General features: G+C 44.4%; 1 protein-coding gene across 6 annotated transcripts in view; it reads left to right on the plus strand.

The window, feature by feature from the left end:
• The window catches only part of SLC41A3 (solute carrier family 41 member 3), a 141,307-nt gene extending 114,795 nt beyond the window's left edge, over positions 1 to 26,512 (plus strand). For 5 of the 6 annotated variants that reach the window (XM_032342880.1, XM_032342629.1, XM_032342713.1 and 2 more), the window contains 7 exons: positions 250 to 394; positions 3,340 to 3,486; positions 6,372 to 6,516; positions 7,585 to 7,664; positions 10,687 to 10,821; positions 24,206 to 24,354; positions 25,595 to 26,512. In XM_032342880.1, coding sequence (XP_032198771.1) covers positions 250 to 394; positions 3,340 to 3,486; positions 6,372 to 6,516; positions 7,585 to 7,664; positions 10,687 to 10,821; positions 24,206 to 24,354; positions 25,595 to 25,804 — 1,011 coding nt within the window. In that variant the 3' untranslated portion in view covers positions 25,805 to 26,512. The remainder of the gene's footprint in view (positions 1 to 249; positions 395 to 3,339; positions 3,487 to 6,371; positions 6,517 to 7,584; positions 7,665 to 10,686; positions 10,822 to 24,205; positions 24,355 to 25,594) is intronic. The other variant, XM_032342972.1, reaches the window with a different exon arrangement.
• The last annotated feature ends 648 nt before the right edge of the window (positions 26,513 to 27,160 follow it).

The following is a 27,160-nucleotide window of genomic DNA, read 5'->3' on the forward strand; positions in this document are numbered from 1 at the left end:
TTCTTGAAGCAAGTGACATTGAACTAGTTGCAGAACAGGAAAACTAGTTTTCCAAAGAATTGGATTAAAGAAAGGTGTTAGTCTTTGTTTTTCCCAGGTTGGAGGGGCCATTGGCAGATTTTGGGGTAAGGGAGGAGAGGTAGAGGTGAATGGCATAATGACCTCTCATGGTCAGAGAGGAGGCAGAGTAAAAGGAGTGATGGTGGTCAGAGGCATGTTTCCTCACATTTCTGATTTCTGCCCTGACAGGTGCAGGCTACTGTCGTGGGTCTCCTGGCTGCTGTGGCTGCCCTGCTGCTAGGCGCTGTATCTAAGGAGGAGTTAGACTTTGCAAAGGTGGAGTTGCTGTGTGCCAGCAGCATCATCACTGCCTTCCTTGCTGCCTTTGCTCTAGGTCAGCTAATCCCCCATCCCAGTGACCACCCCCTCCTGGCTCTCTCCGCCCCCATTCCTACTTGCTCTGCTCTCAACTCTTTGTGTTTCAATTCCTTGAGATATGAAAAATGAAAGCACTAATGATGAAGCCTCACATACCTTCCAGGGGCTGGGGGACAGCCTGTTGGGTTACCGATGCACCTTGAAGGTGGGCAGGGAGGATGCGTCCCCTTCCAGGCAGGGTGTGTGTGCCAGAGCGAGCTGCTGACTCCACTTCTCTTCCCTCTGTTTAAATAACTGGCCTTTGTTCAGTAGACACATTCATCTCTCCATCCATCCATCCATCCATCCCCTCATCTCTTCATTCCTTCATCCCTTCATTCACTTACTCATTCAGTCGGTCTTTAAACATTTCTTGAGCACAGCTTACATTTGGACTTGTGCTGGGCTCTTCAGTCATGGTGGGGAGCAAGGCTCAGGTTTTAACTTCAGTTCATCTCTGAAGAGAGGTCTTTTCAGATGGCCTTTGCACAGGTTCTGCCCTCCCGCCTTCTCCCCAGCTGCCACCATGCTCCTCTGCACCATGCACCTGTTTTCCTTATAGAGCACTTGTGAAAATCTGTAATTAGCCATTTTCTTCATTCATTTTCTGTCTCACCTCTTAGCTAAAATGTCATCTCCTTAGAGAGGGACCCCGCTTCTCCAATTCTATTCCTATCACCACACTGCCTGCCACACACCAGGTGCTTCCTACGTGCCTGTAGAAGGCAGGAAGACATGAGCACTGCCAGATAGACCCTGTCTTCAGGGAGCTCATGCATGTCAGTAGCAGCTGTTACTGTGGAATGTCACCCGTTCACTCATGACTTGTTACTTACTGGGCATCTGTTGTGCTCTGGGCACTGTTGCGGTGCTGGGATGCTCTGGTGAGTTACTGTGCTGTTTTGTGATGTTGGTGTTCTGGTGCAGAGTGAGACACCCATCCATGAGCATGTAGAATTTCAGCAAAGTGCCAGGTGTCTCTTTTCTGAGCCCTCTCTGATCAGCTCTCTAGGCCTGCCCCCTGTTTGTAATCATGCTTTCTTTTCATGTCCTGTTTATTTACTTCACATGCTGGTTCACTTGTTTGTGCATTGTCCAGTCCTCCGCCTGACAAGCATTTACTGTGTGAGTACAGAGCCTGATGGTTATTTTCATTATCTAAAATAGGCATATCACCAGCTCCTAAATGTTTGTTGAATGAATGGGCTTTATTCTGGTTCTCTTCTGGACTGCATGTCTGAGTATCTCTTGCAAACCATTTGCAAGTATAGAAGGAATAAGTGAAAACTATGAATTGGATTTGCATTTACACTTCTGTCCCCCATCTGACTGCTCAGAAAACCCCTTTGGGCTCAGCATTCTGTAAGATGACCTGGAAGGCTATTTGTTGGTTTTCCTTCCTTCCTGTGCTAGTGCATATAATCAGGAGGGAGGGTAAGAGTGCAGAAACCCAGGAGCAGATTCACAAACTGTGCTTCCCTGGGTAGGATGTGTGCTCCTGTCCAGGTACCTGTTCCAGTCTGGCCAAGGGATGAGCAGAATGAGTATGTCCCACCCTCTGAAGAGTTAGAGCCCTGGAGATCCTTGACATAAAGTCTCCTCTGAAAACCACACAATCAGATGATCCAGAAGGCAGTCCTGTTCTGTGAGGCCATATAGAGAATGCCATTCCTAGCTCCCCATTTTATAGATAAGGAAACTGAGGCTCAGAGAGGGTGTGGAGCTCAGCAGCATGGACATAGCTGGGTTGTCCAGAGAGGTGCAGAAGTTCAGAAACATTGCTGGTGGCTCATCATATGACTCTGCTGTAGAGCCAGGGGGTAATGGTGGTAGATTTTAGTAAGTGCTCTCAAACCGGTGGTGTCTTGTGTGGTCCCTGGGGGATTGTTGCCATACCGCCAGCTATGCAGACTTAGCTTCACTTAGAAGTGACCTTCCAAAGGAGAGAAAGTAGCTGTGACCTGGTCATGAAACGTCACAAACTATGGCCAGGTATGGCTATGCTAGTATGGCATGGAGGTGATAAGAATAATTTTATTTAGAGTTACAGAATACTGGGTATAATGTTAAAACACCAATAGCCAAGATATAAAGTGTCTTCTCAAAGACCCACATGCAAGGCTGTTGGATTAAGTCCTAGGCAGTGGCTGAAGACTAGAAGATGACCTATGACCGTCGCCTCAGAATATGGGGTCAGGATGGAAAGGAGGCCTGGGGGAGGTCACCAGTGCAGCACCTGAAACTCCACCCCCCGCCCCACTGGCGGAGGCCACCTGCTGCCTGCACCCAGTGGTGGCCCTGCTGGGCTCCTGAGATTGGCCTGTTCCCCAGAGATGTGGCCCCGCTGACAGTACTATAGTGCAATCTGTACCTGCTTCCCTTTCTCTCCCTCCCCTTCTCCCACCCTGGGTGACCCCAACCATATCCTGTGGGTCTCCTGGCACTCCCATCACCCCAACTCCCCCTCCCAGGCTTTGCCACTAACTCCTCACATGACCAGTTGCACTAAGGTACCTGTTTCCCCAGGGACTGCAATGGACACAAGAGGATGTGCTCTGCCCCTGGGGCTCCATCGTTCAGAGTGGTTTTGGAATCATCTTCCCTGAAGTGAGGGGCTGTGGGCTTCATGTCTGTAGCTCCAGGTGGTTTGGGAGCCCAGGAATCATCTCCATGTTTTCTCCCTATGGATTTGAGTGTATCAGCAAAGCTTTCAGACTGCTCCTTGATATCACACTTACATGTCACAGTTCCACCCCCCACCCCAAATCTGTAGCCTTCTCAGGCTCCAGCACAGCAGTGAAACTGAGTGTCAGGGCAGCCTGGCTTCAGGCTAGGTCTGTGTGAATAGAACTGAGTTACTGAGCAGCCTCCCTGCAACTTTCTCATCCTGTGCTTTGAGTGTCCTCTGTCTCCTCTCCACAGGAATGCTGATGGTCTGTATAGTGATTGGTGCTCGGAAACTCGGGCTCAACCCAGACAACATTGCCACACCTATTGCTGCCAGCCTGGGAGATCTCATCACATTGTCCATTCTGGCTTTTGTCAGCAGCTTCTTCTATAAACACAAAGGTAAGGGGTGCCCCAGGGAGGAGGGGCCCACGAGCAAGGCTGGGTCTGACATTCGCACCCAGCTTGCACCATTCAGATCAGGCACTCTTCACACAGAAGGGAACCCATGGGGTCTGTCATGGGGTGAGAAATCCTACTTTTCCAGAGGCAAAGCCTGAGGTCATTCGGCAACTTTGTGGTGTTCTCCAGCAGGTACCTGAAGCTCTCCCAACTACTCAGGTCAATAGATACATTGTCAGTCTCCCCCTTAGGACAGGGGTGCACAAGGAGACCAGGGAGGGCTGGAGGCTAACAGAGCTCCATGGAAAGGCAGTTCACAACGGACACATTCAGATCACCTGGGAAGCAACTCCCAAAGAGGAATGCCATAACTGTGGGCAGTGAAGTAGACACAGCATAGGCTCTCTCTATAGGTGTGAGGCAGGAGAAGCCCCAGGCTCCTCAGAGGGTGGCCCAGTATCCTGGCCAACCGCCAAGGAGGCATTTACATATCCTGTATTACAGGCCTTCATGGCCAGAGGACCTCCCTCCACCAGGGGTCTCCCCAGGTCTTCTCTGGGAGCACCAAGGTTTCCTCATGTCCTGGGCCGTGTTGATGGGCAGCATCCCCCTTGCCAGATCGTTCTCACCTTCCAGCTTTCCACAGCTGGCCACTGCCCTCTGAGCCTCACAGTTGTTACTTTCCCCTTCAGCTGACCACCCACAATTGTTTGGATCTATAAGTGTGGATTCTGAGCATGGTCACTACCCTGAGTGCTGGGGGGCAGAGGGGCATCAGTGAGTGGAGCGGATGGTGAAGAGGACAGTGGGGAGCAGTGAGGTATGTAGTGTCACTCAGTTGGAGGAAATGCCTGGAGAAAGGCATAGCTCCAGTGAAGCCCCAGTTTAGCATTGCCCTGTGGGAACATGAACCCAAAACCATGAGAGATCATTCAGCCTCTTCGTGCCAGCATCTTAAGCATACTGACCAGGTACCTGCCATGTACAGTGTTCAGGAACTGGGAACCTTTCCCTATCAGCTCTGGGCCTGGGTCCTTGCCACCCTGGGATATGCTTGCCACTGATATTTAATGGTTGGGAGATTTTCAAGGTTCCTATAAGTGGCAATCAAGGTATAATAATAAGATGACCTAATTTTCTTTTTAAATAAAACTGAATTTAAAACAAGATTTGTGTATGGGTTAATTAATTGAGTTTTAATTATAAAACAAATGCAAGTCACAGGTATCCCTAGACCCTTCCTCTCCACTCTGCTGTACCCCTACTGAAATAGTGCATGTTTCAACACATGACCTACTAAGCTGTTGAATAGCGTTAGGCTGTACATCTCTTGAATTAGACTGTGAAGATACCTTGGGTGTGCTTGGGGGGTTCACTGGGCCTGTGATATATCAGACAAATCTTCACTGATAAGGAGTGAGCTGTTGACCATGTCACCTGTCAGTGTAGTTGGGAAGACAAACCATATGCAGAGGGATATATTCATCATGGTGGTGGGAAAATATGAGGTGGAACCTCTGCCAGGTTCCAAGTCATTCTAGTAAAATTGGAATGCAAAAGTATCCTGCAAGTAATGCTCCTGTAGACTGCTGCCTCCCAGAGCCTTTGAGATTTCTGCCATAAAGCACTTGGTCTGTAGCCCACCGTGGTTGTGGCCTGCCCTTCCTTGTAGTCAGTTGCTCCAGGAAAGGAATGAACTGTTATTTCTTAGTGCAGAGAAAGACAAGAGGGAGATGCTTCTAATGATGCTGATCAGAGAAAGGAGTATGGGGCAAAGACCTACCTGCACACCTGAGTGCTGAGGCCCACTCTGCAGAGGGGCATGCACTGCCCTGAGCCCAAGCCTGCCCTTTGGATGTGGGGCTGGGGGTGAGAAGACTGTTCTAGAGAAAGCTTGTGTCTTATTCTGTGTGCATTTGGAAGGTGACATGCAAACTATAAGTAGAAAGAGAGTGTGTGGGAATGGCAATGATATGCGTTGGGTCCTGGCCTGGTCCCAGGTACAGTCAGGTGTCCCAGACCCAGGTCTGTATTCATGGCTCATACCAGCTCAAGAAAATGACACAGGGGGGTGCCTGGGTGGCTCAGTGGGTTGAGCCTCTGCTTTTGGTTCAGGTCATGATCTCAGGGTCCTGGGATTGAGCCCTGCATCAGGCTCTCTGCTCAGCGGGGAGCCTGCTTCCCCTTCTCTCTCTCTGCTTGCCTCTCTGCCAACTTGTGATCTCTGCCTGTCAAATAAATAAATAAAATCTTAAAAAAAAAAAAGAAAAGAAAAGAAATGACACAGGGGCATGAGTTTCTGCAAAGCTGACCATGTTCTGGGCCCTGAGACGCATGGATGCTGAGGAGGTCACCTTGGACTGGCCTCAGCCAGGAGCAGGATGGGCATCATTAATTAACTCTGGCTTTAGCCCTGATTTCTGCATACTGGCTTGAGTCCTGGTGGGCTGTCTCTTCACACTGTAGTCTCTCCTATGCCTATCTGAGGGGTAGTTGAGAACATGAAGTGAGTTTGTGCTTGGGAAGTGCTGAGAGCCAGTGCTGGCCCATGGTCACAATCCTGTAAATGCCACCATTAATACTAATAATTAGGTTGGGATGGGAGGAACTGGAAGAGGATTCGTTCTTATGTCAGGAAAATAGTGAAAAAGAGAAGTGAAGGGGACTCTGTCAGGAACTGAGGAGAAAGAGGAGCTTTTCCAGTTGCTTCATTAGATGGTACAAATTGCTGAGAGGTATCTTAGGTTGGTCCACCCTAAGCTGCTGGGGACAGAATTGTCTTGAGCCCTTAGTGCTCAGCCCACCTTTCATCTTTGGGACCCAGGCCATGGTCCAGGAGGCCATGCTCATGTGCCCTGGCACACATCCTGTCTCTCTCCCCACAGACAATCGATATCTGACACCACTGGTGTGTATTGGCTTCATGGCCCTGATCCCTGTGTGGGTCCTCGTTGCCAGGCAGAGCCCACCCATCATGAAGATCCTGAAATTCGGGTGGTTCCCAATCATCCTAGCGATGGTCATTAGCAGGTGAGCATGAGCGAGGGCTGCCACCAGCTTCTACCTTCCCAGGCCTCCCCGGCCTCTGAGACAGGGAGAGTACCTAAGACCCACAGTGTCTCTGGAGTGAGGGGGCACTCATGGTTTCTGTGGGCTCCCCTACTAAGTCCTGATGCTGGTTGAGTCATGCCTTTCTTCTTCATCTCTTTCCCTCTCACCAGGAACCTTAGGGCTTACTTATTCTGAGAGGCAGCCCTATTTACAATTGCAGGAGCACCAGAGAGCCAGGAAGAGCCAAACTTGGGAACATCAAATGAGTGCAGGAATGCCTCAGTTCCCTGCCCCCTCATGGCATTGCAGGACACTGGGTCTCCCCCTCCTATACTGCCAGAGCTCTCACTGGCCTGGACCCCTCCTTATGCTGCAGGGAGCCCTGTACCTGGCTCTGTGAACACCATTTCTACAGCATGGCTGCTGGTGGGACCTAGAAGGCTGAGAGACTAGTGGCCCCAAGCCCCTTAGCTCATCTCAGGTCTTCCACCCTGGAAACCAGATCCTCCAGAGCCCTTTCTGTTAACAGGCCTGGACAGGGACCACCCCAGTCTTTTCTGAGGTGCTTTCCTAACTTTGAATCTCAGGGAGAGGCCATTATGGTCTAAGTGTCTTTGCTTCCAGGAAGCTCCTGGTCTCCTTAAACAAACTGATCAAACTTTTCCAGGGCTGTAGGGGGGAAGGACAGCCTTTGCTAAACTATTGGGGCTGGTGGGAGTGAGGTATTATTGTAGCATCTCCAAGAACAAGCAGCATGGGATGATACTCATGCAAGTTCCATTTTCTGCTCGGGAAAATAGCATTACAGTTACAGTTCAGGAGCAATCCACATGGCAGAGCCCAGCCAACTAAGTGGCTTTGAAAAGGAGTTTGACATTTGTTTTTAGTAGGATGACATTATCTGATGGGTCCTCTGGAAAGTGGGAGGGCCGGGTGATGAGATATTTTGTATAGAGGTGTGCCAGGTAACTACAGCTACCTGTACACAGGGACACGAGTGTCACCTGCAAAGTTAAACTAACCATTTGGCCTCTACTTTCTCCCCAGTTTCGGAGGGCTCATCTTGAACAAAACTGTTTCTAAACAGCAGTACCAAGGCATGGCCATATTTACTCCTATCATATGTGGTAGGTATGGGCAGCACCATAACCCGGGGCCTCTGGGCTGCACTGGCCCCCAGGGCTGGGTCAGTGGGATCTAGACAATAGTGACTTCAGAGATCCGGCTCCAGGCCCTCAGAGTCTTGGCCATTCTTCTACTGGGCAGCGGCTGCTGGGCTGGTTTGTTTCAGGTGGAAGGAGACCCTTGGGGAGAAAGTCCTGCCCACTGCTCCACCAGCTCACACCCTTTTCCTCACAGTCACCACGGAGACTTGAGCCTTCCCCCAGAGCTAAATCCCACCTGTTGAAGGCACCCAGTGTCTACGCCAGGATTCATTGGAACATGCAGATGAAATGTGGCCTTTAGAACTAGGGTGTTGGCTTCTCATGGTTTGGTTTTTTTAAGAAAACTTAGATTCAAATAGAACTTCCCTATGACCCTGAAATTGCACTCCTGGGTATTGACCCCAAAGATACAGATGTAGTGAAAAGAAGGGTCATCTGTACCCTAATGTTTATAGCAGCAATGGCCATGGTCGCCAAACTATGAAAAGAACCAAGATGCCCTTCAACGGACGAATGGATAAGGAAAATGTGGTCCATATACACTATGGAGTATTATGCCTCCATCAGAAAGGATGAATACCCAACTTTTGTAGCAACATGGATGGGACTGGAAGAGATTATGCTGAGTGAAATAAGTCCAGCAGAGAGAGTCAATTATCATATAGTTTCACTTATTTGTGGAGCATACCAAATAGCATGGAGGACATGGGGAGTTAGGAGAAGGGAGTTGGGGGAAATTGGAAGGGGAGGTAAATCATGAGAGACTATGGACTCTGAAAAACAATCTGAGGGGTTTGAAGTGACAGGGGGGTGGGAGGTTGGGGTACCAGGTAGTGGGTATTATAGAGGGCATGGATTTCATGGAGCACTGGGTGTGGTGAAAACATAATGAATACTGTTATGCTGAAAATAAATAAATTTAATTTAAAAAAACTTAGATTCATTGATGACATTTGAAACTCAGACATTTGTACATAAAAATCTGGATTTCTGTCTTCTTAAAAAGCAAGGCTGTGACAGTATTGAATTTACATTCTGGGTGAGGTGAGAATCAGCTGCCACTGAGATAGGGCTTATGCTATTGCATTGGCCTGAACCCCCTCCACTCCCCATTGTCTTTCACCAGACCCTTCACTGATTAACCTTTTAGACTTAGACCCTGTGGGCATAAAAGGACCCTTCTATGAACCAAAGTTTGGTTTGTGTACATCTTCTGATAAGGATCTGTAAATGAGACTGACCAGTCAGGAGAGGATCCAAATGTGATAACATACTGCACACTTCACTTGGTCCCAGGCTCTGGTGTTCTGGGCCTGTAGAAACAGGATTCAGGGGCACCTGGATGGCTCAGTCAGTTAAGCAGCTGCCTTCAGCTCAGGTAATGAACCTGGGGTTCCAGGATTGAGTCCCACATCAGGCTCCCTGCCTAGTAAGGAGCCTGCTTCTCCCTCTACCTGCCACTCCCCCAGATTATGCTGTCAATATCTCTCCTTCTCTCTCTGTCAAATACATAAATAAAATCTTTAAGAGGGAGGAAGGAAGGAAGGAAGGAAGGAAAAAGGAAGGAAGGAAAGAAAGAATAGGCTTCAGAGGCCCTTGGGAGCCCCCTCCCCCTACTTTCATGGGAACCCAGGTGATTGTTCCTTACATGTCAGTGGGCCACCCTGCAGGTCTGCTCCCAACTGGGGCAGGGCTGGCCTCTCTCACGAGGGGCCAGCCACCTAGAGGACTACAGTGGTCAAGTCAGGTCCTAATGTTTAACACTTGGAAATATTTCCTTGGATGTCACCAACTCAGATGCCTCTGGGGCCATGAATGCAGTTTGAATGAGTTCATCAGGTGTGACAGTAACTGGGTAATAAGGAGTGGGATGGAACAGTCACACTACAGAGCATGTTCCTGATGTGGAGTGAGCAGGGCCTGCTCAGCACCAGCCAGTTGCTCCCTGGCAAGACTGGAGGTCTGGCGTTGCCTCAACAGACTTCTTAGGAGAAGCTGGCAATTAATTTGAGTTACATTTTTTAAAGTTTTTTCCTTTTTTTTTAAATCATGTGCATAACACCCAGTGCTACACAACTATTAAATCATTAAGCACTACATGAAAAACTAGTGATGTACTATGTGGGGGCTACCTGAACATAATAAAATCAATCAGTCAATCAGTCAGTCAATCAATTGTGTGGGTCTAGCAAAATAGATCTCAGCTGTCCTCTGCCCACAGACCATTCTTTGTATACAGGGTAGTTAGTTTTTCCCTCTGGAGATCACTGGGCACATCCAGCCCAGTGACGGGTTAATCCCCAGGGGGCTGAGGAAATAGAATGGGGGCAGCCCGCCCAGCCTCTAAAGGAAATGGTCATGGGTACACCCCATCCTCTCCCAGCCCCAGATCCTGGCCCTGCAGAGGGAGCTCAGCATGGCCTTTGTTGCCTGGGCCCTATGGTCCTGGCAGGGCTGGGCACAGTTCATTTCCTGTGCAAACTGGGGTCTCAATCAGCAAGCCCCAGGCCTGTTGTATATAATAGCTCCTTTTCCCTTGTTGCTGTCCCCCACTTTCTCTTCTGTCTCCTTCCCACCTTAGGAGAAAAAAAACCCTTTCATTTTCTCAGATGTTCCAGTCTATAATCTGATTCCTGTCACATCCTACGACTTTAAATGGCTTATCAAGATACCCTCCCATAGGCTTTTCTGTCACCACCCTTCCTCCCTCCCTCCCTCTTCTACACCCCCTCCCTGTACCCAACAAATATGTATTAAAAACCTACTTTGCCAGTCACACTTCCTTCACCATAAGAGATAGCTGCTAAGGTGATACCTCACTCACAGGGTCCAATTTACCCATGCTTGGGGCCGAACAAGATCTGTGGTGAAGTGGGAGGAGAAGATAGATCCAGTGCTGAATCAGTCAAGGAAGAGTTCCCGGAAGACATAGACTTAAATAAGAGATAGAACTTAGAGACTGGTGTTCTTTTTCTCCTCCCAGGTGTTGGTGGCAATTTGGTGGCCATTCAGACCAGCCGGATCTCCACCTACCTGCACATGTGGAGCATGCCTGGTGTCCTCCCCCTGTGGATGAAACAGTTCTGGCCTAACCCATGCTCCACTTTCTGCACCTCAGGTGGGTCTAATGTCTTCAAGAGGCCATGTGACCATTTCTTTACACAAGTAAAAACTGCCATCATTGGAATCTGCTCTATAGCAACAGATGTTGAGACCACTGCTGACCTCAGCCCAGATTATCATCATTCCCAGCTCCTCTGCCCTGAGACCTGACTCCCTACCCCTGCCACTAGTTGATCCATCCATTAATTCAGATATTTATTGAAGGTTTTCCAGGTACTAGGTGTCAGGTTGCAGTGATGAGTCAGAGAAAGCTGATTCTTGCCCACATGGATTTACACAATCCAGAAGAGCAGATAAACACACCAAAAAGGAGAATTTAACTACAAATTGTGGAATGTTTTAAAATAAAAAAGCACAGGGTTCAGTGGAAAGAATTTCAGGAGATACTGAGATTTGGGTTTGGAAAGTTCCTCTCTGAGGATGATGAGGGGAGCAAGGGAGGGTGGGTGGGGAGGAGCTGAGTTGGAGCAAGAGAGTTGTTTGAGGCAGGGGGACAGCATGAACAAAGGCTCAGGAGCATGAAGGAGCTTGGTAAGTCTGAAGCACTGAAAGGCCAGGGAGGCCTGAGCATAATGAGCAGGGGGAGAGGATGGAGGAAGCTGAGACCAGAGAGAGGGGTTGATCACTCTAAGGCCTTGAAGCTTGAGGAAGAGAAACTGGATTCTATTCCAACAACCACTGGAAACCATTGGATGTCTTTCTATATTTTTGTTACCTTTAAAACTTGCATTTTTTCTGCCACTGCATTTTCTTTTAATCATTTCCTTCCTGTTTCAAGAACTACCTTCGCCCATTCTTTTAGGGTAGATTTCTTGGCACATTTCTGAAGGATATTTTTGCCAGATATAAAATTCCGGGTTGATGTTTCTTTTCAGTACTTGAAAAAGGTGCTGCTTTCTTCTGAATTCCCTGGTTTCTGATGAGATATTAGTGTCATTTGAATTATTTTTATCATATACATAAGGTGACATTTGTCTGTTTGTTTCAAAACTTTTTCTTCACTTTTTAGTTCTTGAGTGGTGATGCACATAGGTGTGGATTTCTTTGGGTTTTCCATGTTTGGGGTTTACTCATCTCCTTGAGTACATGGGTTTATCTTTTGCCAAATTTGGGAAATTTTAAACCATGATTTCTTCAAATACACTGTCAGCCCCACTGTCTTCTACCTTTCCTTCTGATTATTCTGATGACATGAATGGTAGATCTTCTGTTACAGTCCCAAACCCCCACTCCTGGGGGTCCTGTTCAATTTTTCCCCAAGCCTAGTTTATTCTCTCTTACTCAGATTCACTAATTTCCGTATGTTTTTCTTTTTTTTTTCAAGTTCACAGGTTCATTCCTCTGACCTCTCCACTCTGCTACTCATCCCATTCATTAAGTTCTTCAGGGATTTTGGTTATTGTATTTTTTCATTTCTAAATTTCTACATGGGTCTTCTTTATATATTCTGTTTCTTTTATGAGACTTTTTTTTTACAAGAAATTTCTATTTTTCTCATTTGTTTCAAATACATTTATAATTGCTAGTTTAAGCATTTCTATAATGGATGCATTAAAATTGCTTTCAGATAGTTCTACCATCTGTGTCATCTCATTTGTAGGGTCTGTTAGTTGTCTTAACAAGTTGAATTTTTAAAATTAGTTAATTAATTAATTATTTTTTTAAAATTTCTATTCTTTGTTCCAGAATTCATTGTTTATGTACCACACCGAGTGCTCCATGCAATACGTGCCTTCCAAAATACCCACCACCAGGCTCACCAAAACCCCCACTCACCTCCACTTCAAAACCCTGTTTGTTTCCCAGAGTCCACAGTCTCTCATGTCCCCCAACTCACTCCTTGTCTGTCTCCCCATGTCTTCCCTGTTTTTCTTTATGCTCTACAAGTAAGTGAAACCATTTGATAATTGACTCTCTCTGCTTGACTTACTTCACTCAGCATAATCTCTACCAGTCCCATCCATGTTGATACAAAAGGTGGGTATTCATCCTTTCTGATGGAAGCATAATAATCCATAGTATATGTGGACCATATCTTCTTTATCCATTCATCTATAGAGGGGCATCTTGGTTCTTTCCATACTTTGGGGCCTATGGCCATTGCTGCTATAAACATTGGGGTACAGATGGCCCTTCTTTCCATGACATCTGTATCATTGGGGTAAATACCCAGGAGTGCAATGGCAGGGTCATAGGGAAGCTCTATTTTTAATTTCTTGAGGAATCTCCACACTGTTCTCCAAAGAGGCTGCACCAACTTGCATTCCCACCAACAGTGTAAGAGGGTTCCCCTTTCTCCACATCCTCTCCTACACATGTTGTTTCCTATTTTGTTAATTTTGGCCATTCTAACTGGTGTAAGGTGATATCTCAATGTGGTTTTAATTTGAATCTCCCTGAGGGCTAATGATGATGAACATTTTTTCATGTGTCTGATAGCCATTTGTATGTCTTGATGGGAGAAGTGTCTGTTCATATCTTCTTCCCATTTTTTGATACGTTTGCCTGTTTCATGTGTGTTGAGTTTTAGGAGTTCATTATAGATCCTGGATATCAACCTTTTGTCTGTACTGTCATTTGCAAATATCTTCTCCCATTCCGTGGGTTGCCTCTTTGTTTTTTTGACTGTTTCCTTTGCTGTGCAGAAGCTTTTGATTTTGATGAAGTCCCAAAAGTTTATTTTCGCTTTAGTTTCCTTTGCCTTTGGAGACATATCTTGAAAGAAGTTGCTGTGGATGATATCGAAGAGATTACTGCCTATGTTCTCCACTAGGATTCTGATGGATTCCTGTCTCACATTGAGGTCTTTTATCCATTTTGAGTTTATCTTTGTGTACGGTGTAAGAGAATGGTCGAGTTTCATTCTTCTACATATAGCTGTCCAGTTTTCCCAGCACCATTTACTGAAGAGACTGTGTTTTTTCAGAGTCCATTGTCTCTCATGGTTCACCTCCCATTCCAATTTCCCCCAACTCCCTTCTCCTCTCTAACTCCCCATGTCCTCCATGCTATTTGGTATGCTCCACAAATAAGTGAAATCATATGATAATTGACTCTCTCTGCTTGACATATTTCACTCAGCAGAATCTCTTCCAGTCCCGTCCATGTTGCTACAAAAGTTGGGTATTCATCCTTTCTGATGGAGGCATAATACTCCATAGTGTATATGGACCACATCTTCCTTATCCATTCGTCCATTGAAGGGCATCGTGGTTGTTTCCATAGTTTGGCGACGATGGCCATTGCTGCTATAAACATTGGGGTACAGATGGCCCTTCTTTTCACTACATCTGTATCTTTGGGGTAAATAGCCAGGAGTGCAATGGCAGGGTCATAGGGAAGTTCTATTTTTGATTTCTTGAGGAATCTCCACACTGTTCTCAAAGAGGCTGCACCAACTTGCATTCCCACCAACAGTGGAAGAGGGTTCCCCTTTCTCCACATCCCTTCCAACACATGTTGTTTCCTGTCTTGTTAATTTTGGCCTTTCTAACTGGTGTAAGGTGATATCTCAATGTGGTTCTAATTTGAGTCTCCCTGATGGCTAGTGATGATGAACATTTTTCATGTGTCTGATAGCCATTTGTATGTCTTCATTGGAGATGTCTCTGTTCTTATCTTCTGCCCATTTTTGACATGATGATCTGTTTTGTGTATGTTGAGTTTGAGAAGTTCTTTATAGATCTTGGGTGTCAGCCCTTTTTACTGTCATTTGGGAAAAACTTCTCCCATACCATTGATTGTCTCCTTGTTTTGTTGACTTTCCTTTGCTGTGAACAAGGTTTTGATCTTGATGGAGTCCCAGAAGTTCAATTTTGCTTTTGTTTCCTTTGCCTGTAGAGACATATCTTGAAAGAAGTTGATGTGGCTAATGTTGAGAAGGTTACTGCCTATGTTCTCCTCTATGATTCTGATGGATTCCTGCCTCACAATGAGGTCTTTTATCCATTTTGAGTTTATCTTTGTGTATGGTGTAAGAGAATGGTCGAGTTTCATTCTTCGTATAGCTGTCTAATTTTCCCAGCACCATTTATTAAAGAGACTGGGTTTTTTTCCACTGTTCATTTTTTCCTGCTTTGTTGAAGATGATTTGAACATGGAGTTGAGTGTACATATATGGGCTCTCTACTCTGTTCCGCTGGTCTATGTGTCTGTTTTTATGCCAGTACCATGCTGTCTTGGTGATCACAACTTTGTAGTAAAGCTTGAAATCAGGTAATGTGATGCCCCCCAGTTTTCTTTTTCAACATTTCCTTAGGAATTTGGGGGTCTCCTCTGATTCTGTGCAAGTTTTAGGATTCTTTGTTCCAACTCTTTGAAAAATACCGATGGAATTTTGATCAGAATGGCATTAAAAGTATAGATTGCTCTAGGCAGTATAGACATTTTAATAATGTTTATTCTTCCAATCCAAGGGCATGGAATGGCCTTCCATCTTTTTCTGTCTTCTTCAATTTCTTTCATGAGTATTCCGTAGTTCCTCGAGTACAGATCCTTTACCACTTTGGTTAGGTTGATTCCCAGGTATTTATGGCTCTTGATTTTGTAATAAGTGGAATTAATTCTCTCATTTGCCTTTCTATATTTTCATTGTTAGTGTACTAGAAAGCAACTGATTTCTGTACATTGATTTTGTATCCTGCCACATTACTGAATTGCTATATGAGTTCTAGTAGTTTGGGGGTGGAGTCTTTTGGGTTTTCCATACAAAGTATCATGTCATCTGTGAAGAGAGAAAATTTAACTTCTTCATTGCCAATTTGAATACCTTTTATTTCTCTTTGTTGTCTGATTGTCGTTGCTAGGACTGCTAATACTATATTGAACAAGAGTGGTGAGATTGGACAACCTTGTCCTGTTCCTGATCTAAACAGGAAGGCTGTCAGCTTTTCCCATTGAGGATAATATTTGCTGTGGATTTTTCATACATAGATTTTTATGAAGTTGAAGAATGTTCCCTCTATCCCTGGACTTTGAAGCGTTTTAATCAGGAATGGATGCTGGATTTTGTCAAATGCTTTTTCTGCATCAATTGAGAGGACCATGTGGTTCTTCTCTCTTTTCTTATTGATTTGTTCTATCACATTTATTTGTGAATGTTGAACCAGCCTTGCATCCCATGGATAAATTCCACCTGGCCACAATGGGTAATCTTTTTAATGTACTGTTGGATCATATTAGGTGGGATCTGGTTGAGAATCTTGGCATCCATATTCATCAGATATATTGGTCTGAAATTTTCCTTTTCGGTGGGGTCTTTGTCTGGTTTGGTTATTAGGGTAATGCCTGCTTCATAAAAAGAGTCTGGAAGTTTTTCTTCTGCTTCAATTTTTTGAAACAGTTTCAGGAGAGGGTATATTATTTCTTCTTTGAAAGTTTGGTAGAATTCCCCAGGGAATCCGTCAGGTCTTGGGCTCTTGTTTTTGGGAGGTTCTTGATTACTACTTCAATCTTATTGCTAGATATTGGTCTATTCAGGTTGTCAATTTCTTCCTGAGTCATTTTTGGAAGCTTATATGTTTCCAGGAATGTATCCATTTCCCTTGGGTTGGTTAATATATTGACATATAACTGTTGACAATAATTTCTGATAATTATTTCTATTTCCTTGGTGTTAATTGTGATCTCTCCCTTTTCATTCATAATTTTATTAATTTGGGTCCTCTCTCTTTTCTTTTGGATTAGTTTGTCCAATGGTTTATCGATCTTATTGATTCTTTCAACAAACCAGCTTCTGGTTTCGTTGATGTGTTCTACTGTATCTGTAATTCCTAGCTTATTGATCTCCACTGTAATCTTATTTCCCTTCTTATGTGTGGGGTTGGCTTAATTTGTTGTTGATTCTCCAGTTCTCTAAGGTGTAAAGAGAGCTGGTGTAATTCTTGATTTTTCAGTTTTTTTGAGGGAGGCCTGGATGGCTATGTATTTCCCCCTTAGGACTGCCTTTGCTGTATCCCATAGTTTTGGACTGAAGTGTCTTCATTCTCATGGGTTTCCATGAATGTTTAAGTTCTTTTTTGATTTCCTTGTTGATCCATAGAAATCTTAAGCAAGGTTTTCTTTAGCTTCCAGGCATTTGAATTCCTTTCAAACATTTTCTTGTGGTTGAGTTCCAGTTCCAAAGCATTGTGATCTGAGAATATGCAGGGAATACTCTCAGTCTTTCGGTGTTGGTTGATTCCTCATTTGTGACCCAGTATGTGGTCTCTTCTGGAGACAGTTCCATGTGTACTCCAGAAGAATGAGTATCCTGTTGTTTTAGGGTATAATTTTCTGTATGTATTTATGAAGCCCATCTGGTCCAATGTGTCATTCATGCTCTTGTTTCTTTATTGGTTTTCTGCTTTGATGATCTGTATATTACTCAGAGTGGTGTGTTAAAATCCCCTATTATTAATGTGTTCATATCAATATGAGTCTTTTTTTTAAATTTTGTTTATTTATTTGACGGACATTGATCACAAGTAGGCAGAGAAGGAGGCAGAGAGAGAGGAGGAAGCAGGCTCCCTGCTGAGCAGAGAGCCCGATGCGGGGCTCGATCTCAGGATCCTGGGATCATGACCTGAGCTGAAGGCAGAGGCTTTAACCCACTGAGCCACCCAGGCGCCCCTCAATATGAGTCTTTATCTTGATTAACAGTTGTCTTATGTAGTTGGCTGCTCCCATATTGGGGGCATAAATATTTGCCATTGTTAGATCTTCTTGATGGATAGATCCTTTAAGAATGATGTAGTGTCCTTCTTTATCTCTGACTACAGTCTTTAGTTTAAAATCTAATTTATCTGATATGAGAATCACTACCCCAGCCTTCTTATGAGGCCTGTTGGCATAAAAGATGCTTCTCCATCCCTTCATTTGCAGTCTGGATGTATCCTTAGGTTCAAAATGGGTCTCCTGTAGACAACATAGGGATGGGTTCTGTCGGCATATCCAATCTGCAATCCTGTGCAGTTTTATGGGATCATTTAGGGTGCTCACATTGAGTGTGATTATTGAGAGATACGTTTTTATTGACATCGTGTTGCCTGTGAAGTCCTTGTTTCTATAGATTGTCTCCATCAATTTCTGTTCTGTGACACTCTTGGGTTCTTTCTTCTTTTATAGAATCCCCTCAATATTTCTTGTAGTCCTGGCTTGGTGGTCACATACTCTTTTAAACCTTGTTGGTCTTGGAAGCTCTTTATCTCTCCATCCATTGTGAATGTCAGCCTTGCTGGATAAAGTTCTTGGCTGCCTGTTTTTTTTTGTTTTGTTTTGTTTTGTTTTTGTTTTTTTTTTTTTCATTTAGTGCCCTGAATAAGTCTTGCCAGCGCTTTTTGGCTTGCCAGGTTTCTGTGGACAAGTCTGATGTTATTCTAATGGGCCTTCCTCTTTACATAAGGAATCTCTTCCCCCTAGCTGCTCTCAAGACTTCCTGTCTAAAATTATGATTCAACATTTTCACAATCAGGTGTATCGAGGTCTTTCTAGATTCTATGATCTTGGGGGGAAACCTTTCCACCTCTAGGATATGAATGCTGGTTCTATTCCCTAGAGTGGGAAATTTTTCATGGAGAATTTTTTCTTTAACTATATCATCTAGTCTTCTTTCTTTCTCCTCCCCCTCAAGGATTCCAGTAATTGTGACGTTGGAATGTTTCATGGCTTATTTATTTCCCTAAGTTTTTTTTCATGGCTTTTAAGCTGTTTGTTCAGGCCTTCTCCTGATCCTTTTTCTTTATCAGCTTGTCCTCTAGATTACTAATTCTATCTTTTGCCTCAGTTACATTAGCTGCTAGAGGACTTAGATTAGACTGGAACTCATTGATAGCATTGTTAACATCTTTCCTGCTGGCTTTCACTTCTGCCCTAATTGATTCCATTTTGTCATTAATGGTTTTCTCCAAACTAACCATTGCCTGGATAATTGTTAGCCTGAATTCCCTTTCTGGCATACGGTTTATGTCCATATCCAATAGCTGTGATGGAGAGGGCGCTGTCTCTGAATTTTTCCTCTGCTGAGCATTCCTCCTCCTCCTAGTGATTTTTGGTGAGAGGTGGGTGAGAGGATTTGTATCTGACTGTATCAACCATGATTTAGGCAAGGTGCACCCTAGAATACTTCTGAGCAATTGAGAGTCCCCACCAAAAGAGAGAAAAAAGAAAAAAGAGAGATAAAGAGATAGGCAGGGGTAAAAAAAAAAAAGAGAGAAGACACAGCCAGAATGGGTGTGTAAGTTATAAGATTTATAAGGTGCAGAAACAAAAACAGACAAAAAGACTGACAAAAGTAAATGACAAGAAAAATAGAATGCAGCCAAAATGAACCCCAAGTATACGATTTGTAGGAAACAAATACACAGAAACACTGCCAGAAGAAAAAGATGGGAGGGTGGTTATAAATCCTCAGTGTGGGGTGGAAGGTTATTTTGATTCTTCCTAGCTGTATCCTGATACATTAGTCAAAGGATTCAATTTTACTGAAATAAAGGGGGATTAAAACTGGTTTATATTTAGGGGTAGCATTGATTGGGGAAAGAGGATGACCTTGAAACTTATCTCTATATGAATATTTTTAAAAAATAGAAAAGAAAACACAGGTGTATGTATCAAAAAAGTTCAAGTTAAAAGGTATTTATTTTTAATTCTTTAGGATGCAACAAGCCATTATTGTGATAGGAAGAGATAACATAAAAGCACAGATCAGAAAAAGAAAATGGAAATGAAAAATCTTCACAGGAATTATCTGCTTTAAAAAAAACTAGAAAGAATGGAAGTGAACTGACTCTTCTTGGGCATGCTTTGCATACAATTTGTGATGAGGCATTACATAGTTTTTACTCAACTGAGACTTACTCAACAAAGCATTAAAAATGAGCAAGAAATTTTTCCCTGTCAAATCAACAAAACAATTTAAACAGGTCAGATGAAATCCCAACTACCTCGTGTCTTTAATAACCAAAAATGTGAATATCAGACCAAAACAATGAAAATGAAAACAAAAAAAGAATTGTTAACATCATATTCACATCTTAGAAGAAACAAATACCACTCTGGTCTCCACATTAAAAGGTGATGAAAACTACGCTTATAAAATAAGCAAATTGAAGGAAAAAGACAAAAATCTCTGGAGTGTTACTGTTTCTTGGATTATGATCCCCTAAAATGGCCATCACATCCTTCTGACAGCATGAGAGGATTTTTAGCAAAACACGATCCTACTCAAATTAATGAGTATAATTTTTTACTTGGATATACATGTTAGAAAATTTAATATTTAATTTTACAATAAAATCATTTTAAATGGGAAAAAAGGTATTATGGAATTTGTTGTATTGAGCCTCTCATGATGGCAAATAGATTAAAACAATAAAAAAAATTGAATGAGAGTAGTGGGGACGAATTAAAAATAAAAGTTGTATCTATGAAATATACAGGTTTTTAGGGAAATACCGGGAGCTTAGTATCTTCTTTATTCCTGATATTAGGGTTTTACAGTTTTATGGGGACACTGTGGTGGCTGTCCTCTCATTTTTTTGGCTGGCTTTCTGGGGAGGGGCCTGCCGCATGGTTTTTTTTCAGGCAGTCTTGCTTGGGTTGAATCCTCCTGCCCACTATGAAGAGGCTGGTTTTTGAGGAAACTGGTTTTTAAGGCTTTTGTTCTCTGGAGGTTTTTTGGTTTCTGTTTGTTTGTTTGTTTCTTTGTTTTTCCTTGGTGGCTTTTAGTAGGTCTTGGGAGGTTTAGAGGAAAGCAGACTGCACCCAGACCTCTGTCTCAGAAAGAAGCCTCAATCTGTTCCCCTCTGGGAAGTCCAGAACACACAGACTCCCCCTCTGCCACCTCCCATGGGCTGATCATGCCCCCAGCCACCATCTCAGGGAGCAGGACTGCAGGAGCTCCTGCTTGTCTCTGTACCCTGGTGCTACTAAAACAGTGAGCGATATTAGTCCATGTAGCCCACTTCCAGTGACTGCCTTTGTGGGGGCTGCTGTCTGGGCAGGTCCAGACAGCCAGAGAGATCCCAACCAGAGATGGACTCTGACATTTTCATGCCCACCAGGGCTGGGAGCATTCAGACTCTCTCAGGTCCTAGAGACCACCAGCTAGCACCTGCAGGGACCTCTCTCAGGGGAGGGTGTAGAGCATGGCTCAGGCCCGGTTGTGCAATGCACATGCAGTGTGCAAAAGTCTAGAGAACACCACCTGGCATCCACCCAGACTCTCACACTTGCCAGAGGCTCAGGAACCATGACCTGGAGGCTTTGCTGCTTTCTCTCTGGCACGGGTGGTCACAGGTATTGGCCCTCCTGGGTCTGTGGGCTTAAGCTTGTGCCCATGACCACCCAATTCCACCAGTTGCCCCTTAAGACCTTTGCTCATTTTGAGTGCTTTTAACCAGACTCCAGGTTAATGCTGGTCCCCAATCACAGGGCACTCTTGTATTAGGGTATTACTTTCCTGTGGGTCACTTCTGGTGGCTCCCTCCCCCTTCTGTTTATCTTCCAATATCAGTCCAATTTTTCCCACTCCATTTTACCCATCCATTGGTGTCTTCTGCACCTATAGAGATCTAGAAATGTATAATCCTACATCTCAGGCTGATTTCTTGGGTGTTCAGAGTGTTCTGGTAGATAGCTCACTTTAGAGGACAGGTTGAAACAGCTTCTCCTACTTCTCCACCTCCTTCCCTTTTTTTCTTTTGTAAGAAGAGATTTCTCTCTCTGCTTGACTTATTTCACTCAGCATAAGTCAAGCAGAGAGAGTCAATTATCATATGGTTTCATTTATTTGTGGAGCATAACAAATAGCATGGAGGACATGGGGACTTAGAGTGGAGAAGGGAGTTGGGGGAAATTGGAAGGGGAGGTGAACCATGAGAGACTATGGACTCTGAAAAACAATCTGAGGGTTTTGAAGGGACGGGGGGTGGGAGGTTGGGGTACCAGGTGGTGGGTATTATAGAGGACACGGATTGCATGGAGCACGGGGTGTGGTGCAAAAATAATGAATACTGTTACGCTGGAAATAAAAAAAATAATAATAAATAAATAAATAAATAAATAAAGAAAGAAAGAAAGAAAGAAAGAAAGAAAGAAAGAAAGAAGAGATTTCTGATCGAATCCCAGGCATTCGGGGTGTATATTGTGAAACTCTGGGTCTCATTTAAGTCTTTTTCAGCTACCTTTTCTGACACTGCATTACTGAAGGAAAGGGAACACATCACTTCCTAACTGTCAGGTTAGGTTAGAAGCCCGGGTTTCTCCCCCATCCCCACCGTCACCACCATCTTTGTTCAGACTCTGGGGGAAGAGGAGTACTTCTTTGTTGATGGGCTGGGGAGGAGTCCACATTCCTTTGACATAACCCTGGCTGAGAGAGAGGGATACTTTATTTTTGCTGCCCACATGGCCTTCACAGACGTGGTTGGGTGGAGAGCTCATTACCAATGGGCAGAGTACCACTTACTCTCCGCTCAGCCTTCTCTATCCCACCTCAACCAGAAAGGGTGAATGCCAAATCCCACCTAGATTTGGTCAGAAGTTCAGGCTTCCCACTTGGTCTTTGCTGATGGAAATTGGGCTGTAGTTTTTCCTGTGATGTTCGGCTGGAATAGAAAAGTTGTCCTGTGTTTTGCTAGGCTGTCCCTCTTTTGGACCTTTGGCTAGACAGAGAAAGCTTTTGTTGAGTCTTTTTTTTTTTTTTTGTCTGTACCCATTGACATATCTGGGTTGCTGACTTCTCCAGCATTTGGTCTGGTATATATGAGGCAAAACTCTCTCAAAACACCAAAACAATAACTCAGGGAACTGACTTATGTGTTGCCCAGTTCCCTGGCCAGCCCACATTTTCTCTCTACCTTTTCAAATTTTATGTTTGTTTTATATGTAATGTCCAGGGTCCTTTTTAGTTGTATGTAGTGAGAGGAATAGGAAGAAATATGTCTAGCCATCTTGTCTTGAAGGGAAAATTCCCATTGTATTTTCTGATTTGTCATTGAAGTATAGAAAATCTATTTCTATTTCTCTATTATTTCTGTACCTATCTTGGTTCAGGCTTCTATAAAAGAAGTATAGAATGGGTGGGTCATAAACAAAGGAAACTAATTTTTTATAGTTGTGGTTTGTGGAACCAAGGTCAAGGCACTAGCAAATTTGTCTGGTGATGGCCTATGTCCTAGATCATAGACATCTGTCTTCTCACTGTGTCTTCACATAGTAGAAGGGGTGAAGTGTCTGAGGTATTTTTAATAAGATTACAAGTGTTAATGGCATTTATGAGTGCTGTACCCTCATGACTTAGTCATCTCCAAATGCCATCACATTGAGGGTTAGACTTACAACATATGGATCTGGGTGGGGGAGGGCACCTAGAAGCTGTAGTAGCATCTGAATATTTCACTGAATTGTTATTATGTAGTGTTTCTACAGATTTTCTTGAATTTTAGTGCCAGCTGCCAATAGCAATTATTTTTTTTGTTTCTACTTTTTTTTTTCAAAGAATCTTTTCATACCATGTTTAATTTTTCATCATGAATAATAGATTTTGGAGCTCTTGAGTGCTCTCACCCTCTCTCTACCTCTTATTTTATGGTAGCATTTTTAGCTTCTAAACTGTATGGTTGTTCCTCCTCTTCTTAGTTTATGAACTATATTAACTCAGAGGTGAATGGAGACTTTTTATTGAAACCCTGTTTCTGTTTGAAAAGTCAGTTGCATTCACATGTACGGTTTCTTAAAGTGTGTGTGGTTGGGGCACGGAAGTCACACTTTTTGCAGAATCTCAAATTTTTAGAGTACTGAAGCAAAATGAGAATGTGCTGAATGCATCCCTGAGGCAAAGCGTGAAGAAGGGGCTGCCTGAGGCCCCCCATGAGTGTGCCGCCTCCCCTGGATTACTAATTCCACATGCTGAGCCTTCATTCATGCACATTCCAGAGCTCTCCTCTACTTTCAGCCCCTTGCATGTTCTCTTTCCTCTGCCTCTGCCCAGAGTCCTCTCCTCTGGATTCATATGTCAGCCAAGATGTCATCTTCTCTGGAGGACTTCTAAGTCTCTAGTATTCATCCTACTAATATATACTTTGTTCTCTACCACATTATCCTGGCTTATTTTCATCCTAGCACTGGTCAGTTTGAAATGACTTTTCTTGTTTGTTTGTTTCTGCTACTCAAATCTGGTTTTGTTTATTTTTTTCTCTTCCCTAAAATGTCAGTTCCATGAGGGAAGGGACAGGAGTATATCCCTATATACAAGAACATGCCTGCCACATAGTAGGTGCTCAGCAAACACTCATCTAATAAATAAATAATGTGGATGCCTCGCTGGAGACTGCCACATGACAAGGTGGCCTCTGCTGCCCATCAGGTCACAGAATCTCCTTGATTTTATTTTTTTCCAGAAGTTAATTCCATATCAGCCCGAGTCCTGCTCTTTCTGGTGATTCCAGGTCATCTGATTTTCTTCTACATCATCTACTTGGTGGAAGGCCATTTGGTTCCAAACAGTAAGATCTTTGTGGTGTTCTATCTGCTAGCAAGCCTGATCCAGGTAAGGATGATTATAGCAGTATCAAAACAGCACTCACTGGTTAGCCAGCAAGATTTGTCTCCCTGTCCTGGGAATGATGCTGGGGGAGATAAGGTTGGGGTTTCCTGGACATGGCTGGGTACAGCCCTCATCTTCCAAGAGTCAACTTGTTCAAGCACAAAGGCAGGATCCAGACAGAGAGGCCACTCCACAATCTGTACTGCACACTTTCCCCTGCACATTCCACACAGCACATGCTACACTGCACACTTCATAGGGTACACCCCCCCACAGGACACACTCCATACCACGTATAGAACACTGCACACTCCTCAGCAGAGGATCAGAGGATTGTCCTGAAGTAGCAGCAAGTTTCTGTGAAGCAGGTTGATGAGTGGGTCCAGCTGGGGAACTGGGCCATGCACAGCATCCATCACGGAAAGGGTGGGCAGAGACCAGCCCCCTGCTAGAGTGTTGCTAAAAGGCATGCATGGACTTCAGTCAGGGCTGAATGATGATAAGGACATGATGAAAGAGATTAATCTGGTGCCTGCCTCTGGGTGGTACTCAGCAGACTGTCTGCCCAGAATAGCTGGCTGATGTCCCTTGTGGGCCCAGGTTGTTGGCAGAGAGAACTGTGGGCACTGAAGGGCAATTCTAGGAGGGCAGTGCTACAACGAGGTACTGACATGTTCAAATCTCCCTGAGTTAGGGCATTTGCAATTGTAGCATATCTCTGACCCTGAATGGTGGGCTGGGACACTCTGAGACACTGTTTTGAGCAGGAGCAAGGAAGGGGCTGGAGTGTGCCTGGGACAGGGGACTGAGGAGCCCTGAAATAAGGCCAAGACGGTGCTCACTACCCTGTGGCACTTTCAGGAAAGGCTTATTATCCAAAGCTGCCTATACAAGGACCTTCAGCAAATCCAAATTGAAGTCCCAATAAGGCCTATGTCTTGAGTTTCCAAAGACAGTACAACAAGCTGCTGTAACAAAGATGGTCTTTCCAGCACCTCAGTTTGCCATGAGCAGGGCCTGACCACAGAGAAGGAGGCTAGGCAAGTATGGGTAGGGGTAGACTTCCTGCCTTTGCATGAGCTCAGAGCTGGGCATTGACCCCAAGAAAAGCTGGAGAAAGGGGACTCCTTGGAGTGGACATGTCCACCTTGGTATCTGCCTTTGAAATTTGCTGGTGTTTCTTAGTGACACTTGGCTTTCTGACTTAGTTGTAATTTTTTGTGTCTGCTTGCTCTTATGCCAGGTGACAATTCTGCTGTACCTAGCAGAAGTGATGGTTCGGCTGATGTGGCACCAGGCCCTGGATCCAGACAACCACTGCATCCCCTATCTCACAGGGTTGGGGGACCTCCTAGGGACTGGCCTTCTGACACTCTGCTTTCTTATCAACTGGTTATTGAGAAGTGAAGCAGAGCTGGATGGTTTCTCAGAACCAGCATCTGGACCTCCATAATGAGCCCAGGCAGCCTCAGTTGCTCAGTAGAACTTTCCTTCACACAAGCAGGGTACAGCATACAGTTTCTCCCTGCCTGGGTCTTCTGGAAGACAGTTGACACCTTCTGGAAGATGGTTGACACTCTGACTCTGCTGTGGCCCTTTGTCAGTCTGCAAAGGACAGTAACACACATCTTTACTCTGGAGTTGGAACCTGAGCCTATAAAGGTGAGGGAGGAGTGAAATCAGAAGCATTGTTAGTATATGAATATGACTACATGTTCCTGGACATAAGTGTGCACCCATGTGCTTGATGAGTGCAAATGAGTGCAGAGGTGTGTGTAGAGAGCAGGGGACTCTGGCCTGAAGATGCTGAAAGAAGAGACATGTCCAGTACACATGGGAGATATGCTGGCACTGTTCTGTGCCCATGCAACCTGGTTTGTGGAGAAGCCGGAATGAGATGCCTGCTCTGCCCAAGCCCCAGGACTGAGCTGTGGCTTAAGTTCAGTCTTCACCATGTCCAAGCGTTGTGGGCCATTCTGCTGGTGTGCCTGCAAATGCAGTCCTTCCCAGGACAGTGCTTTCTTGTACATCCTTCATCTGCAACCAGTATTTAATCCTGTTGGTATTTTTTTCTCTTCTTCTTCTTTTTATGTTTATGTGAGACTTCTGTTTAGAGTTTAATGATTAGGGAAGTATAAAATAAAACATACAGTATATTATACTTGGCCTGTGTGTCCTTAAAGATAGTTCATACCACCATGAGATTGGGGTCTATAAGTAACAAGACCTTTGGTATTTCTCTAGTTTCTGTTTTTTAAACTCTGCTCTCCAGCACAGAAGCATCAACATCACAGCAAAACTTGTTAGAAATGCACGTTGTTAACCCACTTGTTAGAAATGCATGTTGTTAACCCACCTTCCCTTAGGTCTGACAAATCAGCCTTGGGGTAGAACTCAGCAGTGTAGGTTTCATAAGCCATGTGTTGTTCTGATACACTCTCCTGTTTGAGAACCACTGCTCCATAATGCTGTCACTTTTTAAAAAAAAATTTATTTATTTAATTGACAGAGACACAGTGAGAGAGGGAAGACAAGCAGGGAAAGTGTGAAAGGGAGAAGTAGGCTTCCCGCTGAGCAGGGAGCTCATTGCAGGCTCAATCTCGGAGCCTTGGGACCATGACCTGAGCTGAAGGCAGATGCTTAACAATGGAGCCACCCAGGCACCCCATGCCCTCACTTTTTAGAATAAATGTTCCTTCCTGTTTCTTTTTTTTCTCTTTGAAATTTATTTTATTTATTTATTTAGGGAACACACACAAGTGGGGGGAGTGGAAGAAGGAGAGAATCTTAAGCAGACACCATGCTGAGC

Source organism: Mustela erminea, chromosome 1 (genome assembly GCF_009829155.1).
Source record: "Mustela erminea isolate mMusErm1 chromosome 1, mMusErm1.Pri, whole genome shotgun sequence".
Classification (NCBI taxonomy): Eukaryota; Metazoa; Chordata; class Mammalia; order Carnivora; family Mustelidae; genus Mustela; species Mustela erminea.